A 12,575-nucleotide genomic window follows, 5' to 3' on the forward strand; every position below is an offset into this window, starting at 1 on the left:
CTGAATTTGTCATCAGTTCCACCTTAAGTAATATGAAACAGAAAAAAATAAGTCAATACTACCCTCCTATGGAGCAGGAATAGAGCAATCTCCTCATCTTGGTTCATGCTTTTGAACATTTGGAGGACTACTCATTGTAAACCAAATGCCTGTTCTGTGCTGTGAGCAGAGAGAGAGAACCTAGCATAGTGGACCAAGACACCATGTTCTTTTTTTTACACATTTTTATAGACACCAGGGCTTCTTAAACACATTAGATCTATTCGAGCATGCAAACAGACTGGAGAGCAAGCAAATGGTGAGGAAAGATCCTGAGAATTTTATTTTAAAAAATAAAATGTGAATTTGAATATATCGTTGAATATATATATTTTATTTTACATTGAGGATGACAAACAATTTTTTTTACAAAAGAAAATTAGAATAATAAAGAATAAATATATTTTTGATGCAAGTGCTCAATTGTAGAACTATAGAGTGCAATTGTGGTATATAGAGCTGCTGGTGGACAATGAGAAATGTAATATACAAAAATGAAAATTATATTACACTATTACACTATTATTATTACTACTATTATTACTATTATTATTAGTACTATTATTACACTATAGTGTACACAATTACACTATTAACATACTTTTCTGATTAACAGTGGCGCACTTGACTGCACATATGAAAATTTAAGCAGCCACATATTGACCCCACAGCTGTAAATCAATTTTACATCATTTCCCCCACTTAAAAGCTTTGCTACCTGACGTATGCTTTTTTAGTCTTACACTGCGTGAGGTTGGTAAGCAATCATAAATAAACTTGATTTATGACATGCGGTAGAAAAGTGTATATTTTCATCCTAGGAATTCAAAGTATATTATGCCATGTGGAGTGTTCCCCCACATTTTAGCACACTTACCGATTGTCCATCCTTGCTATTTTGATTCTTTCTCCCTCCACAGCCATGGGCCTGCTAGAGACTGCATTATTGATAGTCATCTCTGGTGGAGCATCTGCTCTTGCGCTCTCTCTGCCTTGGCTAATGTTCTCTGGCAGCTACTTAAACCAGCATCAATCTTTCATTTGGAGCACAAACTGTGCATGTGGGAGGCAAGCAGAAGCACATCATGTGAATATATATACATATGTATGTGAATATGTGTTCATGTGTGTGTTTATAGGGATAGGGCCTTTGAAAAGCACAAGGTGCAACGTAAGAATGAAGAACCAGGTTATAATAGATAATGTATAAAGTGAGTGCAGATGCAACCAACTGCCGTTTGCTGCATGAAAAGCAAGAGGATAAATAACACTACCTTGAGGCTAGCGCTTCATTTCCGTTCATCTGCTCCCGGATTGAGGCGATAATAACGGAAAGTAAGGAACTTAAGGGAGTGAGAGGAATCATACATGCAGCAGAAAGCAAGTGGGATCTGAGGGGGCTTGTCTTTGGGATATGTTCGGCTTCTCTAAAAAGCTCTGGCATCAGAATTCAGCAACCATCTCCCCGGTGACCCTGCCCCAGCAGAGGAGAGAGAGAAAGAGCAAGAAAGAGAAAGAGAGAAATGGGTCTTCTCTTCCTCTCCTCATCTAGTGGCAAGTGTGACGCTCAGGGAGCTGGCGCACATCACCAGAGCTGCACTCTTGTGTTCCATCCACAGTCTCCCGGACTGAGACAACAGCCCCCCCAGTGCAGAGAGGCCAAAAATATAAAGCCAATGCACTAGCATCTACATATTCTTAGCTCAGCAACGTCATAGCCAAAGGTGATTTTAAGTGTTTGTACAATCTAAAAATGTTTTGCTACATTTTTAACAAAAATACAGACATCCATCCATACTACTTTTTTCTTTCTATACAGATTCAGATTCAGATTCAGATACCCGATCCTGTGGGTTGATCCTGATATTATAAGTCTGGCTTACTTAAGTATGTGCCTTTAAAATCTGACAATTACATATTTCAACTTTTATAATTATTCTGTTTTTTATAAAATCAGAGATATTTTCACATATGAAACATACTAAGCTTGAATGATTAACATTTCTGGTGGAATAACTTCACAACTGAAATGTGTTTTTGAAATAAGAGCTCCAGATATCTGGAATCACAATACAGACGTATTGAGACCAAGGTCACATTTCTCAGCTCCATCTAGTGATAATGAAAATTACAAGACATGACAATCTTCAGTGCTATGTCTAGACTGTACAGAAGCAACAGTTTACTCCAATTTAATAAACAAAATTGAAATTACTGCAATACTGAATGGTTCCATGGGCAATGGCTTAAGGTCTCATTATAAAGACACTGTGCTCCGTCCTGTGTTACAGCTATATCCAAATAGTTTACAACGGGTTGTAAAAACTGCTCTATTCAGGTCTTATAAAAGTTTATATCCCTCCACTGTATGTGTGGGCTTTAACCCTAAGAAAAGTTCACTTGTACCTACCTCAGACTGTTCTTTATTAACACAGCTATTGACACACTCAGATCATGACATATCAGACTACTGTATAATCATTATAACTTTATAAATCTTCATTTGATAAAATTGTTAAATGATAATATTTCTCCCATACATAATGTGTGTATTATACATTTACTTGTTGTCTCTAGAGTTGTCATTTTTTGTTAGCCTAAAAAGCTTATGTTGTTTGAGCCTGAGTGGCCAATTTATATTGTTGAAACATGCATGCTCAAGGGGAAAATCTGGCTGGGGTGTGCAGTTATAGATTTTGGAGATTTTGCAACAGAGATTCTGTAATAGTGCAGTGTGCATAGCATATTTCAATATGCACAAAGGGATCTTGTGGACCATCTATAATGAGTCTCCCAGAACAGCTAGAAAATGACTGTTATGGCAGTTGGGTGGGAAAGACTATCACAACCATTTCAAGTATATTTTATCTAGGGTTGCAAAATTCTGGGCAATTTCAAAGTTGGGAAACTTACCATGGGAATTAACAGGAATTAACAGGTAATTATGGGAATTAGCAGGTAATTATGAGAATTAAAGGGAATAAAATGGAAATATTTGAAGCTAAAGGTGAGAAACGTACATATAGTTGGTAAAAATTATACTGAAGTATAATCTTGGCTAAAATAATTAGATATGATACCAAAGCAGTGAAATAGCAAAGCTGTTCCTCAATCCCAGGCACATTATACACTGAAGGGCTACTGAGAACTATTGAAACATTTAAGCAACTATTAAATCAAGTTGTAAGCTACCAGTTTTTTTGCTATCTGGTATATCAGAAATGCTTAATGAGCAACTACATTTAAGAGACTAGTTTATCAAGGCTAGCAGGCTAGCAAGAGGTTTGCTTACCAAGGCTGAGGGGTAAGCTAGTTCTTTTTTAATTGTTCAATGAAAGAATTAAGCATTTATAAAGTTCTGCTTGCCACTATGTGTCATATTTATCATTTGCATTATTATGCCTTCAGGTCTGCTGCTGACAGTTAGTTCCTTTAAATTTAATAGGAAATTAAATATTTCCTATTAATTCCAATAAATTCCTATAAATACCCAAAATTTCCATGGAAAGGTTACATTTTGGAATATTTCCAAGGTTCCTGATCTAAAGTTCCCATGGAAACTTACCAGTGATTTACTGGAAATTTATTGGAAATTTTCCACCCCTTTTGCAACCCTAGTTTTATCACATTTAGTGTTGCTAGTTTGACTAACGGCTTGTAGCTGATGGAGGTCTTGCAAATCTATGTGTGCCTGGTCAATAATTTACATTAGTTATTTCTCTTTTAATTTAACATTTCAAGTTTTAAGATTAACATTTGAACCCGGTTAAACGTCACTATATATAGGATAGTATATTTAAGTTATAAAAAGAAAGAAAGAAAATAAGAATTAATCTTTGCTCTCTAATATGGGTTGTGGATGGTTTTATATACAGCCTCTTTTTATTGTACGCCTTCATGCCGAAGGTCAGAATGAGGGCCAGTATCACCCTGAAGAAGCAAATGTAAATACAGTTATTTACGTTTAGCCCTAACACAGGACATGCACAGCATCTCCCCTTATTTCCATTTTTCTACATGTAGAGAGATATGACTCACTGCACCATGGCCTGAGGTTTGTCGAACTTTTTTCCAAATCAGATATCATCGCCTGATATCTAATATAACGTTTCCCATAAAACAAAAAACTGTTCTTGAGTGTAAGAACGGAAACAGATAAATAATAGGTCATTCTGAAAGCATATGTATTATATTTCTTCTAAGTGCAAACACATAAAACAAATTTGAATGTACAAACTCCATGCCCAGAAAAATTTGATCATTTCATACAATAAAACAAGAATCTTTGAGGTGGGGGAGGGGGGACACAGTGCGAAGGAGAGATGCTGTGTTCAAATGAGGAATTAAACTAAACATTCTCAAAAATGAAAATACATATTTTTAATTGGACAGCAAAAATGTTGCTGGATATTTCAGGAAGAGAATTCCAGGCCTCATTCTGTATGTGCCAAAACAACATGGCTTCAGAGTGTGCATGTGTTACATTGGCCTGTCTGCAGTACAGAGTCTATGGAGAATTAGGCAATGGCAACCACAGACTCTTGAGCAGCAAAAGTTTTGTATCAAGGAAGAATGAGCAAAACTTTAAAAACTGTTCCCAAATGATGATGCAACACAGTCATAAACAAGCTTCTGTTCCAACATTTTTGGAGTATGTTGAAGGTGTCAAATTTCAAATGTGTTTATATTTAAAAAGCACAGTGAATTTGGTGAGTGAAAACTCTGGCCATGTTCTCTTTGTTATTTGTCCTTTAAATAAAGCTTTTTTTTGAGAATTATACAATCACAGATTTTTTGTTTTATTGCATTTTAAAAGTTAACCCAACATTTCTGTTTGTTGCTTTCAATTAGAATCACTGATTGTCATTTTCTCTTTAGGTGATTGATAGCTTTCAATAAGGTCTAATTAATCTACAAATAGATCAAAGGTTTCATTCAATCAGATAAAATGGCCTTCAAGAACAAACAAAATCATGAGGAACATTGCACTGGTGCAATGGTAATCTAAACCGCAGCTTTTTTAGGATTTTTTTAGGAAAAAATACATAAAAATAATAATATTAATTTTTCTTTTTTACTTTGTGAGCAAGTCATGTTTTCATTCAGTTTCATCCTACAGTTCCAGTCAATCTTCCACTCCCAGCATTTAGATGATGTCATCTATGCTCTTTTCAGTGTGCAGTTCAGAGCTGTGAAGTAAAGATAAGACACTGGGGAAGTGGAAACTGGAGTGGAAAAAGGCTTGGCTCATTCCAAGAGAATGCAGAACAAGCTCTATGTTATTTTGCATAGTCAAATCCAAACAGGGGAATATGTTCATGGTAGTTTTAAATGTTACAGTAACCAATGGTAAACCGTTGTAAGGAAGTGGTGTGTCATGTCATAGCAAATGTCAGGACTCCATTAATTCAATTTTCACGAATGCCATAAATGCATCTTCAAAGTGTTAACAGCTGGCACGTTTTGGAGAGCTTCTTTATAGCAGCTGGGTGTGTCTGTGCTGTTCCACTGTTGGCAAATTCAGACTATACACCATAATGAAATCAGATATGATCTTCAAAGTACCTTTCATTTCCTCATTTCCAATTCACCAACCCACACAGTCACAACATATTGCAGCCTTGTCTGTGCAGACATCTATTCAATTTTTGAGCTCTGGCAGATGCTGCCCTCTTGTCCTGCCCTGTCTGTTAAAAGCTTTCAGTAAGTTAACTAAATCTCAGGCTACTCTCTCCCAGGCCTCATCCTCATCCCCTTCCCCAGTGACAATATTCTGCAATTAGTGTTGGGTTTCATGATGCAGTAGGACAGTAGAAGAGCTGGAATGATGGAAGGCTGAGAAAGACAGTGAAATGAAACAATGAGTAGCTAGATACAAGCGTATTAGAAAGACACATGAGAAATGAGCCTGAAAGCAGACAAAGATCTTCAAGCTCCTGCTGACTTCACATAAACATGATGGTGGATTGTGTGATATAACCATTTCTCTTCTTAGGACACAAGCACTTGGTTGCAGTTTCTTCCTTTTTTAATAACTGTGGGTTTGGTAGCAGATGTATTACACAAATCTTCCCACCTCTAGGCAGCTCCTGCCTGCTTTTCACTCTTTCTGTCCTGTGCTGTTTTCTAATCCAACCTCTATTTCCCTCTTGTCTACTCCAGACTGTCAGCTGTCTGCTCTATTTCTCTGCTCTGCATTTATGGCACTGTCAAGCCAAATGGCAAATTTAGCTCCTTTGCTGACTTTTTTTTCTCCCCATCTTTAAATTCATCTCGTTTTTATTCATACTCCACTCCTCTTCCTTCTACCTTCTGGCTCATGTTTTTGCCCCCTCTGTTCTTTTTCTGACACCCAACACCGATCACGTAGTCCAGTGTTTTGCGGCAGCACCTTTGAATTTGTCAAACTGCAGAACAGCAGGCCTTCTCTTTCCTTCTCCTAGTGACACAATTGCGATAATTCTGAACGGTGTTGGGTGATATGCTGTATATGTCTATGCTGGTATATTGTAATATTTGAGTACCATTGATATCAATTGTCATTTTTTTAATGAAACTTTGACACATTTAACACAAACTACATTTCGAGAAGAGATGGGACACCTTCAATAAATGCAGTGAAATCTCAAATCTGTAATGTATTAATTAATTAATTTGAATATTAATTTAACAGACAAAGAGACAAATGACTTTTGCAGTGCCTGCAACACCCTCAAAAACACTGGTACAGAGGCATATTTACAGCTTCAACTTTTGTTTTAATTATACTTTTTATTCCTATGGGATTTATTTAAACTTTTGCATAATGAGGGCTGGTGGTGTTCTGCTAAAATAGACTCAGAGTTCCTGAAAAAAGGCATAATCTTGATGGCAGCATATGTCTCTCCAAAATACTAATACAAGTCTCTGTATCAATATTACCTTCACAAATATGCAGGACCCCATGCTGCAGGCACTGATGCCCCTCATGCCATCAAATATGCAGGTTTTGGCATATTTATTGTTAGTAACATCTTTGGCACATAGAATCAAACGTCCATTCAGTAAGTTTCTAGCTTTGGCCCTTATGCACTGAGGTTTTCCCTAACTCCCTGAATCTTTTCAAGATATTATGAAGTATAGATGGTTCATTCATTCATTCATTATCTGTAACCGCTTATCCAGTTCAGGGTCGCGGTAGTATAGATGGTGAAAAAACTAAATACTTGCACTGAAAAAAATATTTTTTAACTAGTTGACAATTCTCTCACATATTTTGGCAGGAAGAGATGAGCGACAATCTATTTATGCTTGAAAACACTGAGAGTTGTGTGAATGTTCTGTTTATATATTTTATATTCACTTTATTTTTATATATTTTAAATTCTGCTTATATTGTAATGCTTCATAACAGTGTGACATCAAATTTAAAAATTTTATTTTGCCCCTGTCCCAAGGTTTTGGAGTTTGTTGCAGGCATCAGATTCTACATTTTTTACGTTTACAAAATACAATGTAGTTGATCAAAGGAAAACATTGGAATTTGTCACTTGGTACAGTTGTCCACTAAACAAAGGTTAAAGGTGAAAATAGGGTTTGTACATAAACAGCATTTTGTCCAAAATATATAACCCACTCAAACTTTCACTCACTCTCTCGTGTTTAACACAATGCTCCACAAGGGACACTACTCAGTGCTTCACACATAAAATCATTTTGTGTCATGCACTCCTGATATCCAAGCCTGGACTTTTTATCTCTACACTGTGGTAATGCTTGGTGCCTCCAACAATTTAAATTTGGTTTGTTTCTACTTAATATTTACAAACCCTATACCCTTTTCTATTTAAAGCACTAAAACACAAATATAAATATATGGGGACTTTTTCTCCTAATATTGTCCAACTTATATTCTAAAAATATTATACAGTCTATTATATTGAATTTTATCCAGATCATGTTGCCTTAGTTCTGACTACCTAAATCTCTCTCATACACACACACACACACACGTAATGCATACATACATACAGACCAAACATGAAAGAAGAACCATGAGGACACCTTAATCACATGAGCCTGCACACCATGCCATCTATGGCCAGATTATGATGTCAGCAGCCAGAAAATCAGATAATAAACAAGTGCTTTATATTACGACAATAATCAGCAGGGTTAGCAATTGAATTATCACTAGCCGCCAGGACCAAAAAGCCCCACTCCATTCAGTGATGGATTCTGGTGTTCAGGATTAGCGTGTGGGAGTCACATCACACAAAATCATTTAGAGTACAAATGAACCTTAATATATAACTGCTCCAATTAGCCTAGTACTCAATGTTTTATGGCTGGTGACCTGTATATAGGACTTTGCCAAAGTAAGAAAGATTGCACAGAAGTCTTAACTACATTTTAATGTATTTAGTTTGTCTAGCCTTTGGCTTTATTTTAACAGGCATTATTTTTTTTAAATCCATCTGCAGGGATAGTTTTTTCACTGCTCCAAAGTTCAAATTTAGACGTTTGCTATAATTTCGCTTTTTCTTAATGATCCCAGTATGCCCAATTACAAATTAAGACTTACCAGTAAGAAACCTTACCCACAAATACCTTCAGAATTTGAGCTTCTTAACAGCTACAGATCTATTCAGATGCACAAAGTTGTTTTCTCACATTGGAAGGATCTTTTCAGATCTGAAGCACCAGTGAAGCATAATTTTCTCTTAAAGATCAAAGATTAATAATATTTATCAAGAGTTGACAATGTTGGTGCTCTATCAGATCTTGAATAGTATTTGTGTCATATTTGTCTATAGTTTTTAATATTTTTTTCAAATCCTGTTTTCTTTTTTTTTTTGCATTATGCAAGGAGATTATTTTATCTAATCTTCTAAAAATATCCCCTGATATCTAGACAAATGTGCATAATAACACATGACTATGGCCAGTACTGTATGTTTATGTGATTATATATTTTTGTTATATTGCTGAAATATGTTTCATGAGGACGATTTAGTGCTGGCCTGACAATATTGATAGATATTGGTATCAGTACAAAAGTCCTGGATCAGATATTGGAAAAAAAGGAAATCATGAATCTTAACAAATCATGGAACAAATTTTGCCTGAAATAACAAACATTCACACTGTGAATCAGATGTGATGTTTCTATATATGTTTCACTTTCTATGTGATCGAGAGTGTTTATGTAGTGTTTAAGTACTCATACTACATTAAAGGTTTGGCCCAAATGTGGCAAATCTTCAGTTCTCTTTTTGCCCACATTTTGCCTTAAATAATGGTGTTGACTGGCTGCCTCACCTCAGCCACCAGTCGACCTTTTATAAACCAGATATGACATGTGTTGTGGACTAAATTATCTGGCCTACACAACACATGTCATAGCCTAAGTGAAGCCTATTTCATATCAGTTGGCCCACACAACATTGGCCTGTGCCACACAACACTAGCCTGGACTGAGCTATGAGCACCAAAAATGACACAAATCTGTAATCTGGGTACCTTAAGGGAAGTGATTAATTAAAACATGCATTATATTAAGATAAAAAGTATTTAAAGGAGAATATTTGATTTGTTTATCAGGATACTAATTGGATGATTTTATACTGGTACTGATACTCAAAAATAAATAGTGGTGCCATGCCATCTGTAGTATTTAATTATAATTTTATTTAATTATAGCTTCATAATAAATTATATTGTAACACGTTATACAGTGAGCACACTAATTTAAATTCAATCTCTAATCACTCCCACTGTTAGTTCAGTTGGTAAAAATAAAAAAATAGACATCAATAATTATGTTACACACAAGAACAGAATATGTTCTGCCATCCCTTGTTCTGCTTTATCAGTTTAATTTATGCTTTATATTTCACAAGCTTGGTGCTCTCATTGAGAGTTTTTGTACGTTACAGGTTAATGACTGTGACTGAGTGTTGGCGCTGATGTTTTGTTGCATATGAAATTCTTTATAAACGAGACCAACCCACCTTTTTTACAGACAGACCCTCTGATGGAGTGTGTTGAGATGTGCTGCATGAGTGGAAAGGGGAGGTTGATGAAGAGGAATCAAGAAAGCAGCCATTGTCCTCTGTGTCTCTCTCTCTCTCTCTCTCTCTCTCTCTCTCTCTCATATAAACTGCTCTAATCCAATACAACCATTAATTTTAATACTCGGCATATGTGTGGGAAATGGCATACGTGGAATTTTGAACAGAAACCGTTTGTAACTGTCAGAAACAGGTCTATGACACAGAAGCTATTTAATAAGTGAATAAGTTACATACATTTATACAACACATACAGTTAAAAAGAACTGTGGTTGCCACCCAAAGAAGCACACGAAAAAATAAAGATATATGAGCAGATTAGAAGTGCATTTGTCTTTATAATATAGCATGTGCATGTAGACTGGCTGAAGACCGGCCAGCTTATATTTAAGGTGCTACCGTTCGTTTTTCTGTAGTTTTCACCTAATAATCTGACAGGCACTTTGAAAGTGGTGTTATATCGAGATGAATGTTATGTCGTATGCTAGTGATAGCTAACTCTGTGGCACACGACGATTAGCTCTTCGGCCATAGTCACCCTATTGAAATATACACAATATAAACAGGTAATTGTATTAGTTGTAGCCCATATTCGGTTTCCCTTAAGATCTGATATGTCAGTCTGAAGGGTCCTAACGGTTTAACGGACTCTATACCGATTTGGCTGTTTCCAAATGGGAAAGGTGTTGTACAGGAAACTAGTGGTCTCCAGTGACAACCATTAAGTCAATTCCCGTTAAGAAAACTGAATCCCTTAGGTTGTCTACGTTGGTCTTGTTTTCAGTCTCCCACCCACAAGCCCCCTCACCTGCTCGCTGGCCGAAAGCTCCTTCTCCAGCTGCCGGTGTTTGTTGTACCAGACAAGGTAATGGAGGCGGTACCGACTCTTCTCCGGAGTTTTCTTGGCAGAAATCATGATTCTCGGCGCATAGTTTGCTGCTCTAGGCGTCCGTGTCGTCCTGTTTTCCTTCACGCTACTTTGAGAACAGACGACCTGTTTTACCGCGGGGGCTCCTGTGAAGGGAATCTGTCTTCCCTCGCGTAAAGCAACACCACATCCTCATAGTAAAGTCAAAACGCGGAATGTCTAAACACTCAATAGGATTTTTGCCAGCTATCTCGAAGCCAAAGCCATCTGCGTGGTCTGTCTCTTGCAGTCTGTCACTGGCCCTGCGAAAGCAGAAAAACGCCTATGAGCCAAGGCTCTTTTTCTCTTCGCGCAGTGATCATGCGATGGATCTCTCTCTCTCTCTCTCTCTCTCTCTCTCTCTCTCTCTGCGCCCTTGCACCACAGTGCGTATTCAAATATACTGTAGATAGCACAGAAAAGCCTATTGGGCGAAGCCCTGCTTCATATCTGAGCACCACTGTCAAACACTAATCACTTAAAAGAGAAATTCTTACTATTGCTTTTTTTCTAAATAATACCTGAACACAGATGAGTCGATGACAATTTAACGCATTCATTCAAAGTGTTTAATGTAAAACTGAATTGTAGAGAAGCGTATTTTAAAGGGGGGCAATATTTATATTTCAGTAGGAAGTGGTGTGTGTGTGTGTGTGTGGGTGTGTGGGCGTTGGGGTGGGTCGTCAATGCTGTCCAAACCTGAGTCAATTTTAATATAAATTTATCTCAGCACGAATTTAACATACCGTGCCCTGCGCTTCTGTGCAGTACTTCGGGTGTTTATGGTAATATAAAAAAATGTATTTCATTGAGGTAACAATTAGAGGCACTGAATGCAAATTGTGACTTTTTCTAGAACAGTACGCGTTTCATATTGAAATCAAGGAGTTTGTTTAGATGTTTCATTGTTTAACATGATATTCCAGCTTAGACACTCAAGCTATTCAACACCACGTAATTATTATATTCATTAATTACAAAACCCCGCTGGGTTATATATAGTCTTAATAAAATAAATTGAGTGGACGTTGCTACAAATGTTTATTGTCACATATTTTATGTATGGTAAAATAATACGAAATTTGAATTTTGATAAGGGGCAGTGTAGCAGCAGGTAGTGTCGCTGTCACACAGCTCCAGGGATCTGGAGTTGGGGGTTCAAATCCTGCTCCGGGTGACTGTCTGTGAGGAGTGTGGTGTGTTTTCTCTGTGTTCGCGTGGGTTTCCTCCGGGTGCCCCGGTTTCCTCCCACGGTCCAAAAACACACGTTGGTAGGTGGATTGGCGACTCAAAAGTGTCCATATGTGTGAATGTGTGAGTGTATGTCGCCCTGTGAAGGACTGGCGCCCCCTCCAGGGTGTGTTCCCGCCTTGCGCCCAGTGATTCTGGGTAGGCTCCGGACCCACCGCGACCCTGAACTGGATAAGAGTTACAGATAATGAATCAATGAATTAATGAAAATTTGATAACCTAATACTACTGCCTTTAAAACTCTGACTTTAGTAACTATCCACACATTTTTATTGGACTTACCAGGTTTTTATCAAGGGAGTCAAATGCAGTCATGCCACATAATA

General features: G+C 37.1%; 1 protein-coding gene across 4 annotated transcripts in view; it reads right to left on the bottom strand.

Annotated features, from left to right (window-relative positions):
- The window catches only part of ankrd13b (ankyrin repeat domain 13B), a 29,718-nt gene extending 18,429 nt beyond the window's left edge, over positions 1-11,289 (bottom strand). For all 4 annotated transcript variants that reach the window (XM_066665162.1, XM_066665143.1, XM_066665152.1 and 1 more), the window contains exon 1: positions 10,900-11,289. In XM_066665162.1, the coding sequence (XP_066521259.1) occupies positions 10,900-11,007 (108 nt within the window). In that variant the 5' untranslated portion in view covers positions 11,008-11,289. The remainder of the gene's footprint in view (positions 1-10,899) is intronic.
- Positions 11,290-12,575: the final 1,286 nt, after the last annotated feature.

This window comes from Hoplias malabaricus, chromosome 1, assembly GCF_029633855.1.
Source record: "Hoplias malabaricus isolate fHopMal1 chromosome 1, fHopMal1.hap1, whole genome shotgun sequence".
Classification (NCBI taxonomy): Eukaryota; Metazoa; Chordata; class Actinopteri; order Characiformes; family Erythrinidae; genus Hoplias; species Hoplias malabaricus.